At 44.2% G+C, this 18,127-nt stretch overlaps 1 protein-coding gene across 1 annotated transcript in view; it reads right to left on the minus strand.

Moving 5' to 3' along the window:
• APC (APC regulator of WNT signaling pathway) overlaps nt 1-18,127 on the minus strand; it is a 92,355-nt gene that overhangs the window by 48,358 nt on the left and 25,870 nt on the right. The window contains exon 3 of the mRNA XM_070938740.1: nt 5,302-5,454. Within this exon, the coding sequence (XP_070794841.1) occupies nt 5,302-5,436 (135 nt within the window). The 5' untranslated portion in view covers nt 5,437-5,454. The remainder of the gene's footprint in view (nt 1-5,301; nt 5,455-18,127) is intronic.

The raw sequence follows: 18,127 nt of genomic DNA on the forward strand, positions 1-18,127 counted from the left end.
ATACCAGTATTATCATCTATTGAAACAGTGTTTTGCTGCCGATACTTCAAATCTGGGAAATTTGGGGTGAAATTGCTTAATAAATGCTTCAAGAAAGACAAGAGTATATCCTGTAACTCTTGCAGAACAGAAATAAAAATTCAGAAAATCACTAAAGTATGAGCAGTGATTTTTAAAAACTCTAATCTTTTCTTGTTACAGAGCAAAGAGTAAAAGGAAGTGTATGGGTTCAATACTACATGACTAAGAAATCTGGGGTATGTTTGTCATACAGCTACCAAACCACCTTCTGCTTCTTTTCAACTTCAGAATAAAGGAAGGTGAGATGGAGATTATAGTGTAGTTGTAATAGGTCCTTACATTGATTGCTCAATTCTTATTTCTGTGTATTTAAAATTAGAAGGGTCCTGTTAAATGAGTACTTGAAACTCTGAGGAAGCAAGAAATGGCAGGCAAAATCAAGGAACGACAGACGTCCTCTGATAAAGAGAAGGGCAGAAAAACTGACTCTGGGTAGTTCCTGTCACTTCTACTGGCTGAATTCCTCCTCCCTCCTACCTCGCCATCCATAAAGATACAAATGTTGTGTCTGTGACAACCAAAACCAAAGTTAGGCAATCTATTGTCAACTGGAGGGACATACTTAAAAAAATTGAGGCAGGGCAAGATCTATTTTTATTGGAGCAGTAAGATTTGACAGTTATATCATGAAATTTAGTGGGTCTGGGATTTTATTGACTGAGTTTTGCTTCTATGCTTGTGCCTAATTTAGAGCCTTATAATTTGATTTATATGTTCTTCCTATCCTAATTCAGCAACAGAAACAGAAAGAGATGTATAACTATAAAGGCACAATTGAAAGATGCATTAAGTCCTGGACACAGTGGTTGCTCACTCCCTATATACACCCAGATCATTCTATATTTTCTGGAAGAGTTGTCTGGTCTATTAAACAGCCCTTAACGAATTTTAGAATCTCAGATTTCTATGTTACTTGTGTCTTTGTGAGCGCAGACCAAGAGAAGCCAAGAGATAGGGCAATAAATTGTTCTGCTGAAGGTTCATCCCTCAGTTTGAAAATGAGGGTAAGCTGTGAGGTAGTTTGAAGGTTCACTACAATCTTTATGTCAAGTGTGTCAGTATTTCTTTACACTTTTCTGTATGCAGAATATATCTCCATTATGAGCAGTTATTTGCCTTCACATCCATATATAGCAATCATTGAAGTCTCTTGGAAATTATAACCCATCTCCTCCCACTTATGACTGTATGACTGTAACCTTGTTGCTGGTATCATTACGATTTATTGATTGACTGTTTCCTAATATGATTTGATTGCTTATTTGTACCCTATGACTATCATTAACTGTTGTACCTTATGATTCTTGACGAATGTATCTTTTCTTTTATGTACACTGAGAGTATATGCACCAAGACAAATTCCTTGTGTGTCCAATCACACTTGGCCAATAAAGAATTCTGTTCTGTTCTATTCTATTCAGCTAATGTTATAATGCAATATACATGACAGAATAGAATATTACTAGTGAGCCAAAAAGGCCAGCATATGAGTTTAATCAAAATGCTATTATATTTTTGCATTATGGTACCTTATATTTAAAAACTTACTACAGTTCAGCATCCAACAGAAAAACAAAGCAATATTTGTCTCTTGTAAGGTAGAATTTAAGTATAACTTTACAAAGTCAGTACCTCCAACTCAGTGGCTTCTGAATACCAAGATAGAAAAAACCCTCAGTGCCCAGAAATATTTTTGCCATGGAACGTTCTTAGTGCATTGAGAAGGCAGGCAGGCACAACTTCCCTTAGACGCTTGCACTTTTTAAAGCCCTGTTGATAACTTCCTAACTTGAGTACCAATCCATTTAAGCATCGACTTCTCAGCACTAGCAGCAACTAAGGAGGGAAGTCCGGGGAGAATTTGGCAGGGGCATACCTACATAAAATAATTAAAGAAGTATGTTGTCATTCTCTGTTCTCAGTAGTATTTCAAATGGTTAATGCTGGAAGACAAACTATGAGATACTGTGACTTAAATCAATTGTTGAGAGTTTGGAGCCTGACCAGAATATATATATTGGCAGGGAGGTCTCCATTTAAACTATAGAGGTCTTGTTTGTAGCTCACCCAATCGCATGGAATCCAGAGGAACCCTAGATAAGAGTGAAGGAGGCAGTGGCATTTGGGTACTAGGCTACTGATATTGATAGGTCAACGTCATTCGCTACCATGTGGTGTTAAAGTTGCTTCAAATTATGCATGTGTCTGGGGGTATTGTTCTATTTAACAAGCAATACATTCATTCCACTCACTTCAAAATTTTCTAATCTGTTTATGCATATTTAAGTAGGGTGTAAATACACTTTTATACATAGAATTGCATGAATAAAAAAGCACTCCATGCTAAGTAGTTGCATTTAATTTACGCTAGTGTTTGGCAAGACCATCCATAACTTACTGTTCCAGGAATATGATTTTAAAAACCAACAGAAAAAGCAGACATGCCTCCATAAAAATTCAGGGCTCTTGGTGCTCTCTGAGCTTGGCTGTTTTCTTGCAGGCGTTTCATTAGCAAACTAGGTAATATCATTAGTGCTAGCAGGAAGTGGGGTTTGCTTTCATTTTATATACTAGAAGTTTGCCTGTCAGTATTGGTGGGAGTGGTCTTGGTGGTTTCTTGGACTGTTATTTACTGTTAATTTAGCTAACAATAAACAGCAGTCCAAGTAATCGCCAATACCACTCCCACCAATACTGACAGAGCAAACCACTAGTATATAAAATGAAAGCAAACCCCACTTCCTGCTAACACTGATGATGTTACTTAGTTTGCTAATGAAACGCCTGCAAGAAAACAGCCAAGCACAGAGAACACCAAGGACACTACAATTCAATCCTGAGTTAAAAATATTCTCTTCTGTTGGTACAACATAAAAATGCTTGGTAAGGTACTCATGCTGTCTTGCTGATTCTTGCTATTTACAGGTAGTCCTCAAGTTACAAATGTAATGGAGCCTGCCAATTACATTCATAACCCAAAGATTCGTAGGAGTGAATCGTGTAACTTGACCGTGATCACTCCCTGCTTTCATCCACGCATTCGTTAATTGAATGCGCAGATCGTTAAATGCACATGAGATATCTCAGGATGGGAAAGGCCAAGGGGGACTAATGATTGAACAGGCTACCTGCTTCAGACTACCAAAGGCCTCTGTTGACCCACAGATACCTCATGCAATTGCTTCCTCCCCACATTCTACCACGCCAGGTTTCCACAGGCAGGCCTGTGGAGACTCACTTACCTTTCGAAGATCTAAAGAGCTGTCTCCTCTCCTGCCTCTCTGTTTCTTTGCCTGCTTCCAGCGAGCGGCGAGAGCAGAGGGAGAGCAGGATGAGCGCACCCTGCTCAGCTTCTCTGACTCACTGAGACTGTCTGCCACTTCTGGAGTGAAAGCTTTTGGGGGCCAGGATCTCATGCAATTTCAGGCACCCATCTGCTTTTGCAGAGAATGAGTGCCTGAAGTCCTGCGAGATCAGGGCACCCAGAACTTACAGTTTGTGTTTGCATGCCAGTGGAAGCCGAATTTGCTGCCCCAAAGCCTTCAATACAGCGTTCAAACACTTTTTCATGCTGAGCCTGGAAACCTTTGGAGGAGACTCACCGAGGCTGCCTGCCACTCCAGAAGAGGCAAGCAGCCTCAATGAGTGAGAGAAGCCGAGCAGGGTACGCTCATCCAGTTCTCCCTCTGCTCTCACTGCTCGCCGGGAGCAGGCAAAGAAACATAGAGGCTGGAGAAGAGACAGCTCGCTAGATTCTTGAAAGGTAAGTGAGTCTCCACAGGCCTGCTTGTGGAGATCCGGCAGGGAGAGGGAATAGGTAGGGCGAATGCTGCAGTGCCTCTGCAGTTGTTCATAAGGGTGAACGACTGCCATGGTGCTGCAATATTCGTAACCTCGGGATTTTGTCATAAGTACATGGGTATGGGTGTGGGTGTGGGTGTGGGTGGGTTATGTTGCAACTTCAAAAGGTCACTAAGTGAACTGTTGCAACTTGGTCATTACTTGTACTTACAAAATGTTATATTGCAAGGAAATTTAATCTTCTACTTATACTCTATTCCCTAGAATGCCTTCATTATTAAATGCTAAATCTAAGATTTTGAGCCTCAAGGCCTGAAAAAAAAATTTTTTTTTTTTTTAAAGCCAATGAGGCTTTATACAGTCCTACCAAACAGGGGCTTAAAATAATGTGTGGAGTAATTTACAAAGAGGAATTCAGGAGCCCACTAAGGTTGCTTCACTTCTAGCTGAATGCTGCGACTGATATATAATGCTAAAAATATAGTCCTCAAAGGGAGATTAGATATAAATTTTAAAACATAGACGCTGCAACCCAAACAGTATCTATACACAAGTTAAAAGGTAACAGTAAAGGTTCCCCTCGCACATATATGCTAGTCATTCCCGACTCTAGGGGGCGGTGCTCATCTCTGTTTCAAAGCCGAAGAGCCAGCGCTGTCCGAAGACGTCTCCATGGTCATGTGGCCGGCATGACTAAACACCAAAGGTGCACGGAACGCTCTTACCTTCCCACCAAAAGTGGTCCCTATTTTTCTACTTGCATTTTTGATGTGCTTTTGAACTGTTAGGTTGGCAGAAGCTGGGACAAGTAACAGGAGCTCACCCCATTACGCGGCACTAGGGATTCGAACCGCTGAACTGCCGAACTTTTGATCAACAAGCTCAGCATCTTAGCCACTGATCCACCACATCCTTATACACAAGTTACTCAATTCCAAATAATTCTGGATCTTCCCTGGAGCACACTTCAATGCCTTTCTCAGTGCAATAATGCACTGAAGATATAATCAGACAACTTTTACACACAGAAGATGCCCCTGTTGTCTCTGATGAAATTGAAATCTTAGAACATGTTTTCCTAAGGTATAGATTTTACAAGGAATTGATCTCAACCTAAAGATACAAAGCACATGAACAAGCAGCTCTCACAATTAATATGGCACAATTACCAATTATTTTAAGAAATTGTATTATATGGGTATTATCTTAAAGTTGTGGGAATATGAATACATACATACACATACACACAATTCACACACAAATACAAAAGAGGTCTGATATAACAGAGTATTTTTTAAGGGAAAATCAATTATCTAAAAGGGAAAGCTCAATATCCATTGCATTATGGGGAAAATCATGCAAGCCTTGCAATCCGAACCACAATCCCAAAATGCTTTTAAAGTAAAATTATTTTCATACCTTCATATTAGATGCTTCAGTTTCCAGTTTTGTAAGATGATTTGAATTATCTTCCAGTTCTTGTCGAAGATTTGAGTTCTCCATTTTTAACACCTCTACTTGTTTTAACAACTGATCATATGACACTGCAGCCATTCTGGGCTACCCCAGGACCTGAAGCAAATAGAGAATAAACATTTGGTTTAATTTGGTCGAAGAAACATATCATGAATTATTATTTTTTTTAAAAAAGACTACTTCCCATCTATCATTGCATTTTTCATATATCGTAAAAATGTCTTGGAACTTCAAGTAATTCTCTATTTAAGTACAAAGTACAGAGCTGAAAGATGGACAGCTATATACAGTAAATGTTTTAAATAACTAAATAAACAAACTCTTGAATGCCTTTACTTCAGACAACACAATAACATTTAAGACAATATCAAAAGGGGCGTTGGTCCTACCTGAGACGCACCTTCTTGTTGGGTGGAGACAGCAGCCAGGATGGGGTGTGCTCGTCTGCTAAGCTGATAGACTGAGCCTGTCAAAGTTGCTAAGTCCCGCCCTTGTTACTGGGCAGACCCAGCTTTTGGCGAAGACTAGAAGACAGTCTCGGCGTGTGGGACACCAACAAGAGAGAAAGGAAAAGGCAAGAGATAGAGACCAGACTGGCAAAGGGAGGGTCTGGCTGCTGTCTCCACCCAACGAGAAGGTGTGTCTCAGGTAGGACCAACGCCCCTTCTCCATTGTGGGTGGAGACAACAGCCAGGATGGGACATACCAAAGATTCAAGTCCCTACAAACAGGTGGGACCAGGCTGGTCCAAAACACCCTCCCCTGAAAGAACCCGCTGCAGCACCTGACGACCAAAAGCGGCATCTGCCAAAGCAAATTTGTCCAGTTTATAGTGTTGGATGAATGGAGAAGGCGAAGTCCATGTAGCCGCCCTGCAGATTTCGAGCAATGAGGCCTGCATGGCCCAGGCCGCCGATGTTGCAGCGCTACTGCGCAGCGCAGTCGAGGAGGTCTCGGAAGGGAACGTAACTCATAGGCCTTGGCAATCGTCTGCCAGATCCAACGTCCAATGGTCGACAATGACACCTTAGTACCTAAGGAAACCGGCAGGAAGGAAACAAAAAGAGATTCTGTTCTGCGGAAGTCTGAGGTTCGCTTAATGTATATACGCAACACCCGTCGGACATCTAGTGTGTGCCACCGCCGTTCAAGCCTGTGAGCCAGACGAGGGCAAAAGTTGGGCAGGACAAGTTCCTGCATGCGGTGGAAGGTGGTATTGATCTTAGGCACAAACGTAGGGTCCAGACGAAGTACCACACGGTCCACGTGGAATACACAAAGGTCAGCACGGATGGAGAGGGCGGCCATCTCCGAGATGCGGCAAGCCGAGGTAATAGCTACCAAAAAGGCAACTTTGCACGTTAGAAGCCGAAGGCTGGTTGTCCGTAGAGGCTCGTATGGAGCAGCCGTGAGAGAATTAAGAACAATGGAGAGGTCCCAAGTTGGGTACCTATGGAGAACTGGAGGATATAAATTGGTAGCGCCCCGCAGAAAACAATGAATCAAAGGATGTTGGGCCAAAGAAGACAACGATCCAAATGTAAGTATCGAGGAAATCGCCACCACCTGCCTGCGCAATGTGTTAGGAGAAAGCCCTTTGGAAAAGCCCTCCTGCAGAAAAATCAGTACATTGACGATCGAGGCTTGGAGGGGTGAAACCCCGTTCCGATCGCACCACACACAAAAGGTCCGCCAGGTGGCCGAGTAAATGCGATCCGTAGACAGCCTCTGTGATGCCTGAATGGTGTGGATCACATCTGCTGGGATATTGGCCTCTCCTAGTGTGCACCGCTCAACCGCCAAGCAGTCAGACGGAGCCACTGCAAGTCCGGATGCCACACAGCCCCTTGAGTCAGTGCGTCCAGCGGTTGAGGTAGCTGCCAAGGCGGAGCTATTGACAACGACACTAGGTCCGCAAACCAAGGTCTGCGTGGCCAATGCGGGGCCACAAGTATGATCTCCGCCTGCTCCAAGAACAACTTGCAAATCACTCGGGAGAGCAGTGAGACCGGAGGAAACGCATATAGGAGTCCCGGAGGCCACTGGGTGCGGAGGGCATCAATGGCCTCTGCATGAGGCGACGGGTACCGCGAGATGAAGCGCAGCAGTTGAGCATTGTCTGATGTGGCAAAGAGGTTGATCACCGGAGTCCCGAAGTGTGCAGCGACTTGGCGGAAAATGCGCGGGTGAAGATGCCATTCCGCATGATCCAGGCGCTGGCGGCTTAGCCAGTCTGCTTGTATATTGGCGATGCTGAAAATGTGTTCCACACGCAACGAGGCAAGGTGAATTTCCGACCAGACTCCCAGCCTTAACACCTCCGACATCAGTGAGAGACCGCGTGCCCTCTTGGCGATTGACATGGGCCTTTGCTGTGATGTTTTCCGTGAGGACCAGCACGTGGGAGTTGGAGATGAGGAAATGAAAGGCTCGAAGCGCCAGGTAGATCGCCCACAGTTCCAGCCAGTTGATGGGGCGACAGGCGTCGTTGCTGTTCCAGGTGCCCTGAGCAACTTGACCCAGGCAATGAGCCCCCCAGTCCTGAAGGCTGGTGTCCGTTGTCACTACCATTCTCTATGGATCGAAGAAGAGACAACCTCTGGATATTGCCGGAGACTGCCACCACCCTAGGGACCTGATCACCTTTCTGGGAATGGGAACGGTCACAGAAGACGTGCCTCTGCCTGCTTTCTGCAACGGCAAAAGGAACCATTGCAGCTCCCTAGAGTGCAGCTGGACCCAGGGAACTATCGAGATGGCGGAAATCATCTTGCCCAAGAGCTGAGACAAGACGAGGGGAGACACTGCTTTAGCCCGTTCAATTTTATAAATGAAACTATCCTGGTGCTCGCGTGAAAGGTAGACCCTCCCTTCCACCGAATCAATTAGAGTCCCTAGATGGAGTAAACGAGTGGTAGGGACCAGATGGCTCTTCTCCAAGTTAATAGAGAAGCCATGGGCAGCCAGAGTCTGGAGAGTAAGCTGCAGGTCAGAGGAAGCTGGGTGGACGATAGAATTAGAATATTGTCTAAACAGCAGCGTAGACGAATAGATTTAGCCCTAAGGGATGCTGCTAAAGCAGCCAGTACCTTGGTAAAGGTACGAGGGGCAGAGGAAAGGCCAAAGGGCAAGGCCCGATACTGGAAATGGCACCCCATAGTAGAACCAAAGGAACCTACGATGGGAGGGGAGGATGGGGATATGGAGATAGGCCTCGGTGAGGTCTATGGAAGAGAGGAGATCACCCCTCCGAACACTGTCGAGGATAGATTTCAAAAACCGCATCTTAAACTTACGGTATGCAACATACCGGTTGAGACGTTTAAGGTCCAGAATAGGTCTCCACCCCCCCGATGACTTTGGAACAAAAAAAATAAATAAACGGGAATAAAATCCCGTCCCTTGTTCAATCTCGGGCACAGGTTGAATAGCCCTGATTAAAAGAAAGTGCTGAACCGCCGAGTCCATAAGGGACCGTTTCTCGATATTCCTAGAAAGTGGACAGCAAACAAAGAACATCGGAGAACTGGAGAGAAATTCAATGGCCAAGCCAGATCGTAAGGTGGCCAAGACCCATTTATCCGAAGTGGTACCTTCCCAAACAGGGCAAAGAGGGCCAATCTGCCCCCTATGGGAGGATCTGCGATGCAGCTAATGACGGCGTCTGGAGAAACGACCTCCTCCCCCTTGAAAGGGCCATTTGGAATTAAAAGTCCTACCTCTGAACGCCCTATCCTGAGCGCCCTGCTGCCTAGGTTGGAAGTTCCCCTGTGATCTGTGAGAAGGAGAGACAAAATGAGACCCTTCATAAGAACGAGGCTGAGGACGGGACGAATATGGATGGAACCTCAATTCCCCCCTGCGGAAGACGGTAGGGAGGACCTTCTTTTTGTCCTTTCTTTCTGTAAGAAATGCGTCAAGGGGTTCGAACCAGAGAAGGGTACCGATGCCAGTCGCCACTTATGCCTGGCGTCGGCCTGCCAGTGGTGAAGTCAGACCAAACGCCGGGCAGTCACGGATGAGGCCAACGTCTTGGAAGCGAAACGAGCGGCGTTCAGAGTAGTGTCCGCCGAAAATTGCGTGGCGGCGATGATCTTATTCAGGTCTTGTCGAACTCGGACGTCCTCGGTGACCAAAGACTCTTGCAAATGGCGAAGCAAGAGGAGAGTAGTTCGGTTAAAGAAAGAAGCCGTAACCGCCGAACGTATGGCCCAGGAAGCACCCTGATGCGCTCGTTGTAGTACCTGCTCTGCCCGGTGTTCCTCCGGTCAGAGACCTTCATCCGGAGAGCCTGGAACCGGGGAATGGGACAAGAGGTCTGCCACTGGAGCGTCCACAGCTGGAACCTGGAGCAAAGAGGCCAAATCCGCTGCCACGTTAAAATTCTGTCAATCCGAAGACAACGGGGCCGAACCCGGGGAGGACCATTGTCGGCGGATAATGTCCAAGAAAAGGGGACGTGTCGGAATAATGTCTACTGGTCTGGAGGGTTCCGCGAACAAGAAGTCTAGAGACCCTTTCGCCGCAGTCGAGGGGGCGGGAGGTTCGCAAGGAGAGTCCAGATGAGCAGTAGTAATGGCCTTGTGAAGCAAAGATTTAAACAAGGCCTGTGGAAAGAGGCCGGTAAACGCCGGCTGGTCAGGCGGAAGGCCCTCATCTTCTGATAAGTCCATGTCCCAAGGATTGTCGCCAGCCCTGGAAGGGGAATGGCTGTTGATGGAAGAAGCCAGGGAAGCTGAGGCCGCAATGGAAATGGAATCCTCCTGTGCGGTGTCAGCCTGATGAGTAGGGATGTCAGACTGGACTGAGGCAGGCACGCTGTCGGACAGACGTTATGAAACCAAGGACTGATGTACCGCCGCCGTTATCATTTGCTGGATCTGGACCTGTGAAAGAACGACCTGTTGAGTTGGCGGACCCAACTCCGCTGGAGGGGGGGGCCGCAGCTGTCTCGAGGGGATCTGCCAACGAGGCTGGAACCAAAGCAGGCACTGCCGGTAATTCCGGAGTTGTAGTCGCCTCTGAGCCCCAGAAAGCGTTAGGCTGGATTAGTATAGGACAATCATGTAGGGATACCTGGTCAGGCAGAGCCCGAGAATCAGGTGTAGCGGCCCTTTGAGAAGAGGCAGTGGTAGTGTCCTGCCCGGAAGCTTGTCGACAGCTCGCCTTAGCACAGAGTTTAGTGAGTACTCTATTGCGGCGGGCTTCGGTCCTGGAGGGTGCGGAAATGACGGAAGACTTATGATGAGGCCGAGAGGACCCTGAAGATACTGTCTTAGAGGAAGACATAAGGCTGTGATCCCTCCTGGAGGGAGAACCGCCGTCATCTTGGTGATGGGGGCTCCCGGAGCGCCCCGCTTTCCGGCCATGTCTTGACTTCTGAGAAGCCTTGGGCATCTTGCCGGCTTGAGTATAAATGCTCTTATATAGTGCAGGCCAAAGCCTGGAGATCTAGAGCAGTTGCTACAGAAAACGGGACAGGAGCCATGTACTGTCAAGGAACGTACTCGGATGGCACAGGCCACAGTCTAGAGGCCAAAAAGACAGAGGCGACGGGCTAAATATGTAGAAATAAGAGGCAATAGTCAGGGCAATGATTCTCGCAAAGCCAAGAATGCAGCCCACTGCAGCAACCAGTACTCCGTGAACGTCGTTAACAAGGGAGCGCACGAAGCTCCACAACAATTATCTGCCTCTTTAAATCGCCGATTGAAACAGGAAAAACGAGGGAGCACAAAGCCCCACAAAAAATTTGCCCGCCTCGCTGCTTAGCTGAAAGGCTGTGATCAGGAGCGCAAAACTCCACTAGTGCTCCTCAAACAGGTCTATTGGCGCGAAGAAATGTGCTAGGAAGGGGAGCGCGAAGCTCCACCGAGAGGACCTAAGGAGAAATAGGCATGCTGAAATTAGAAGCGCGCCACCGACGCATCAAACCATCTTCGCGCCAAAAGCCGTTGGCAGTGCGCGAAACTCTGACCAGGCGCACGTCCTGCAGCCAGTCTCAGCCGGGGGCACGAAACTCCACAAGCCGGCTCAAAGGGTAACGAAAGCCCCAACGCAAACAAATTAGGGCTTCGGAAGGCAGCAATGTCAGAAGGGAGCACGTAGAGGGATAGAACCGCCAGTAGTTAGCGAAAACAAAATGGCGGCTTGTAAATTTAACAGGGAGCGCGAAAGCTCCACAGACAATGATAAACTCCGATGCCCAACGCTCCAAAGGGAACGCGAAAACCAAACAATCCTAGCAAACTATGTCCCGGGCAGGAATAAGGGACAGGGCAAGAGGGAGGGAAAAAAAAAAAACCCTTCCCCCAGAAATGGACAAACCCACAACCGGGGAAACCAAGCTCAGAGTTTACAGATACAATCGCAGTCCAAAAAACACAGTCCAAGAACAGTCCAAAGTCAAAACCAGAAATCACAATGCGAATTAGAAGATACAGTGAAGAATAGGTGAAAAAATGCCAGAGGATCAGTCCCACACGCCTGTCTAGGCTGACAGACTGAGCCAAAAGCTGGATCTGCCCAGTAACAACGGCGGGACTTAGCAACTTTGACAGGCTCAGTCTATCAGTTTAGCAGACGAGCACACCCCATCCTGGCTGCTGTCTCCACCCACAATGGAGAATATTCATCAATGAGGACTTTCCAATTCAAATTTTAGTTTACAGCATGCATTTCCATATAGACAAGTAGTATGCTTGAATTCATTTGCAAAATAATTCAGAACCAATTAACATGCTGTAATAAATAGATAAGCCCCTTAATTCAATGTAGTAAACTTAAGGCAGACTCAATTTCTCACTGTGGAAAAAGGGATGAAAGTGAAATATTAAAGTTCAAAGTGAGCTGAGTTTGCAAGAGATAACAAAAATAAAAAAGACTACCTTAAAAGTAAAAGTAAAGTCAGAGAGGATGTAGGTTCAGTGTGAGAAAATAGTATGAATTGATAATGGGTGATCACCAGAAGACAAAATTTCTGAACTCCTATTTTATGCATGTCTTTTTTCAGAACAGAAATAGAGCCCTAGCTGGTCATTCCGTCTCTTAGAGAACAAAGAAACTGCAATTTAGGAGAGGCAAAAGAAACAGAATTTAGCTAATTTAAAGAAATTCAAGACTTCAGGTCAAATATATCAAGAGGTAGCCATTGGTTTCTGATAGCAATTAGGATAGGAATTGCTATCGCTAAGTAATGTGGCTGTAAAGTACAATGTCATGTGTCTCTATTGCTTTGTGATGGCAGTTCCAGCAGTCCCAGTTGCCTTCGTTAAGCAAGGACTGTGTGTGCCGTTAAGTGAGGACTTCATGTGAAGTTTACTTCCAACTTCCCACTGGTTTCCCCATTGGCTTAGTTTATGGAAAGCCAGCAGGAAACATTAGAAATCATCATCACATGACTATGGAAATACTGCAGGGGCTGGAACTCAGAGGGCTGGTTGTAACTAGCACTCATTCAGTACTGTTGTAAATTTGAACAGTTGCTGAACAAATGTTCAGATCACAAGGTCCTAGCTTCTATATCTCAGGATATAGAGGGAACTAAAAGAAGCAATGACAGGAACATTTTTAGTAATCTTTGAGAATTTCTGGGGTACTGAAAGTGCCACAGAAATCTGAAAGAAGGCAAATGTCATCCTAATTTTCACAAAAGGGAAGAAAGAAGATACAGGAAACTACAGACTTGTCAGCTTGGTATTTATGCTGGATAAGATTTTTTAAATGATGATCAAGCAGTATGTTTATAAACATTTGGATAGGTGTACTACAACTAGCTGCAGTTAGAATGGGTTTGTTATAAAGAAATTTGCCTAACTAATGTAATCTTTATCTGTGACAGTTATAAATTTAGTATGTCAGAAAAATGATATAGACATGGTGTATCTGGATTTCAGTAAAGCTTTTGACAGAATACCTCCTTATTAATAAAATTGTATAACGTGGCCTGGATGATACTACTGTTAAGACTCAGAGTTGATTAAATAACTGCATTCAAAGAGTGCTCATAAATGATTCTAAATAACTTCAGCTTGAAAAGGAATATTGAAAAAAAAATCCCAGGCCTCTATCTTTTATGTTTTGGCTAATGTTTAACGTAAAAGAGATATTTATAAAGATTGCGACAACACAAATATGGGAAGGGTGGCTAATGTTTACATAAAAGAGTGATTCCAAACAATAAAGACAGATTTGAGCAGTCGGTTGAAACGAACTATTAACTGGTAAAATGTAAATTCTACATGTATAGGGAAGTTATAAGGCACAATTATAGGATGGGTAAGACTTGGCTTACACGACGACAAGTCAAACATGAGTTAGCAGTGTAATGCAACTGCTATCCTGGGGTGCATCCACAAGAGCTCTGAGTCCAGATCATGAAAGGTAACTGTGACTGGGACCAGGCCTCACTTGTGGAGTACTGTCTCCAGCTCTGAGCACCAAACTTCATAAATGACAATGACAATTTGAAGTAAGTTCAAAGCTTCAAGAAGCTGAAAGGTCCAGAAACCAAATCCTATAAGGAATGATTAAAAGATCTAAGATACGTTTATCTTATAGGAAAGATAGCTGAGAGGAGACATGACAACAGTCATATGTGAAGGGCTGTCTCACAAAACAAAGAGTACTTTGGATAGGCATGTCCTCTGAACTTACTTCAATTTGTCACTGTCATTTATGAAGTTAAAATTACAAAGGAGAAAGTTCAAGTTAGGTGGTGGAATAGTGGAATAGGCTACCATATGAAATGGTAAGTTATTACTTGATGAAAGTCTTCAAACAGAGGCTGAATGAACATCTGTGGGCCTCCCATCCTGACTGCTGTGACCACCCTGACAGGAGAAGGATTAGATAGTCACTAAACTCCATGTGAATTTTATGAAAAATGGATATACTTCTAGGAAATTACAGAAAGGATAGTAGGCAGTAGTTTCACCATATGCCTGATGGCAAGTACTTACATACATAGATGTTATGTGACTAACATTTCATTTGACAATGTTACTTGAATACAATAGACCTGGGATGGCGAACCTATGGCACCTATGCCTCTCTGCGGGCACGCCAGCCATCGCCCCAGCCCAGCTCCACCACGCATGTGCGTGTGCCTCCCACCAGCCAGCTGGCATTCTGGTCTCTGCCACACATGTGTGGGAAGGGAAGGGCGTGGGGGTGTGTGCAGGTGGCTTTCCAGGCTCAAAACAGGGCACGAGGGGCCTCGCACGGCATCCTGCGCCCCGTTTTGGGCCTGGAAAGCCTCCTGCACCAACTAGAAGACAAATGAGGTGGTGTGCCAGTGCGCATGCGTGGGGGTGGTGCGCATGCGCGGGGGTGGTGCGCATGCACGGGGGTGGTGCGCATGCACGGGGGTGGTGCACATGCATGGGGGGCGTTCACATTGCATTTTGGGGTTTCAGGCACGCGTACGTGCATTCGTGTGCTTGCGCTTTGGGCACCCGGCACCAAAAAGGTTAACCACCACTGCAATAGACAAACCTATTTTCCTACTTTTTTCTAAAAAAGATGAAATAAAATAGAAATAGAAAGCAGGGAATGCACCTAATTGAAATATATTAAAATGTGAGTGAAACCTTAGTTCTAAAACAGTAGGTATTCAGCCATGAATGAGCAACAGGGTATTTTGGATACGAGTACAGTTAAGCATTTTCCTTGATTCCAAAGACTGTGTCAGTTGCTCCATGACGATCAGAAAGTATGCATGTATATACAAATATTCCATTCATACCAGGGGCATATGAGATGACTGAAGAAAAGTTTAATTCAAATGTGAACTATGAACAGTAAGTAAAAGAAATATCAAATGAATCTTCCTTACTAATTAGTTTGCTCCCATTCATTCATTTTCCTAGCTTAAATATGGTACATACGTGTAAGTGTGCAAATGTGTTTGTGTGTATAAACAAATAACCTTGAAAGAAACATTAAGATATGAGAGAACTTAAGTAATAAACACATGCAATTTAATTTAACTTGATACAATTAACACCAATTTATTTATGTTTATATTTTTAGTAACCTGCATATTCTGGCAACTTGTTTTTCCTTTTGGTTGCTGATTGAATAGAAGATCAGCAAGAAATAATAGAATTGAAGACCGATCTAGGAACTATTTTAAAAAATCCCCAAAGAAGGAATAGCAAATCATTTGCATAATATTCCCAGGAAAACTATCCATGAAGCCACCAGGAGCTGAACTCAAACTGAAGAAAAATTTACTTTCCATTCTATTTGGAATGTGCTTTGTAATACCCCATTCAAAGATGGAATATGGCCCTCGTACAAAGTTACAAAGCTTTATATATGAATGCCAAATGCCAAATGTCTAACTCCTGAGATTATTATTTCCAGCATCTTTGACCTCTGGCTATACTAACAGAATCTACTGACAGGTCGTCCTTGACTTATGACCTAGCAATTACTTGATCCAGTTTACTTATGACCTAGTTTCAAAATTAGGGCTCCTGCAGTGTTCCTATGATCATTCACCCTTACAACTGACTGCAGAGCTACTGCAGTACAACCCCACCTATTTCTCATTCCCCAACCCCCCGCTGGGTCCCCATAGACTTTGGGCCTGCTTCCCACTCCACCAGCTCCCACCCACTCCTCCCCACCCACTCTCATCACCGATTGCTCACTTACTTTGTTCCACCTTTGTTTCCCCACCCCCAGCAGCTTTTAGTCTTCTTTTCTAGCCCAGGCACACCACAAGCTAATGGGTGAAATGAAACGAAGAGACATTTGTCCCTCTCCCCACAGCTTCTAGCCCACCTGGGCTAGAAAGAAAGGCTCAAAGCCATTGGTGGTGGTAATGAGGAAACAAAGGTGGAATAAAGCTCTCCCACCTTAGTTTTCCTACAACTATTAGCATGCCTGGCTTAGAAACTGTGAGTGGGAAATAAAGCTAGGACAAAGCTTTCCCATTTTTGTTTCCCCTGCAGTTTCTAGCATGCCTGAGCTATAAAGAAAGGTGCTACATCCCTCAATGTCCCTAAGCTCTATTGCTGGGTTGTGTCCCTAGGCTGCTCCAAAAATTTCCAGAAGGACATCTACAGTAAAAAAAAAAAAAATAAGTGAGTGATATGTGATGGGGAATAGTGTGTGGGGATCCAAGGCCTGCAGGGATCCTAAAGGTGGGAAGCAGAGCATGGGATGCCTCAGGGGATGGGAAAAGCCAAGGTAGGGCTTGCATTAGGCTTCCCAGTGACCCTGAGACAACACTGCTCCACTTAACAACTGCATTGGGGAAAACAGGCATGGGAGTCATTCAATGTAATCATGTGGGTGCTTCACTTAATAGCCATCATAACTTGCACTAATGGGCAGCTCATTATAGTCATAAGTCAAGGACTACCTGTAAATTTGATGCTCGGCTTCCATCTCATCAATTCCAATTTTGTACTTGATGCAGAAACTGCAAATTTAGGCAATTTTGTTATTTACACTTTTAAATCCATTTTAACAATGATGTTCGGGGGGGGGGGGGGGATCTCTCCCTGAATTGTTAGAAATCAAATTTACCCCTTCAAAACAATTTATTATGTTCCAAAATAGACCAGGTTTTAATGAATGCTTAGAAGATAGTAATTTTGGGAAAAATATTATTAGGTAACAGACAAAACTTATATTCTTCATTGCAACTATTTTTCAAAGCACTTGCAAGCTGAAATTTTGCATATTAAAAGATGACTAAACAACTTGAAACCTATTTAGTAAACATTTGCATCAAGAAATGAGTATAAATATATTGTAAATATGCAGATTGCATGCAGAGTATCATTGTACCCAGAGAGACTAATTAATGTGTCAAGAGGTTCATCCACGCTACTTTTCCATGTTAAATGCATATTTTTATTTTAGTAAAATGATGGTTAGAGTTGAAAGGAGGAGTAAGGATTTATACCCTTCTTATCAAGAGTGGAAAAGTTAGATAATGAAGTGCTAATTGCTAAAGTAACACCTTGGCAGGAATTAAAGAAATGCAGGGCTAGATGAAAGAAAAAGACTAGCTGAAAAAAAATGAATGTTGTAAAGAGCCTACACAGCATCCTGGCCTCCATTGAAAAATTTCAAGGAATAGCTGGAGGAGTGGAAGATAAAGAAGAGTTAGTACAGAGCTACCATCCACCTTATTTATCTCTTTTAGAAGGCTTCAAGGACAACCTTACATTAAGAGTCTAGAGTCTTTTTTTAAAAAAAACATCAGATTAGCATATTGCCTCTGCCCAAGATTGCATAGACTCTAAATATTACATGTAATTGGTAAAATATTAGCTACCCATTCTGGCTTATAAAGAATTACAATGTTCTGCATCTATTCAAATAGATGCAAATGCCTATCAGCATAATTTCTGGATTTGTCTGGATTCAGTTTCAGGCTATTTGTCTTATTCAATAGATATCAGTTCAAACAGTAGTTCTGCATTTAAATTTTCTTTGCTTAATCACCCTATCTGTGGCAGGAATTTCCACCACTAAACATTGTCTAAGCATCACTTAAGGTTAAGTGAAATATTATGTTATCACACCACTTAATGAGGGCAATTCCAGCAGTCCCAGTTGTGGTTCTTAGGCCAAGACTTTGCCCTAATTAGGCAAGGGCTTCATGCTTCTCCTGCCTTCTGCTTCATTCTTGCTTCTGCTTCAGCCCCTACCCACCTATCTCCCCCTCCATCTTGCTCTTTTGGTGACCCTGCACTCTGCCACCCCAGCCTCAGCTTCCTCCTACCAACCCATCATTATCTCTTTC

This window comes from Pituophis catenifer, unplaced genomic scaffold, assembly GCF_029215685.1.
Source record: "Pituophis catenifer annectens isolate HBS135680 unplaced genomic scaffold, rPitCat1.0.hap2 SCAF_2, whole genome shotgun sequence".
NCBI lineage: Eukaryota > Metazoa > Chordata > Lepidosauria > Squamata > Colubridae > Pituophis > Pituophis catenifer.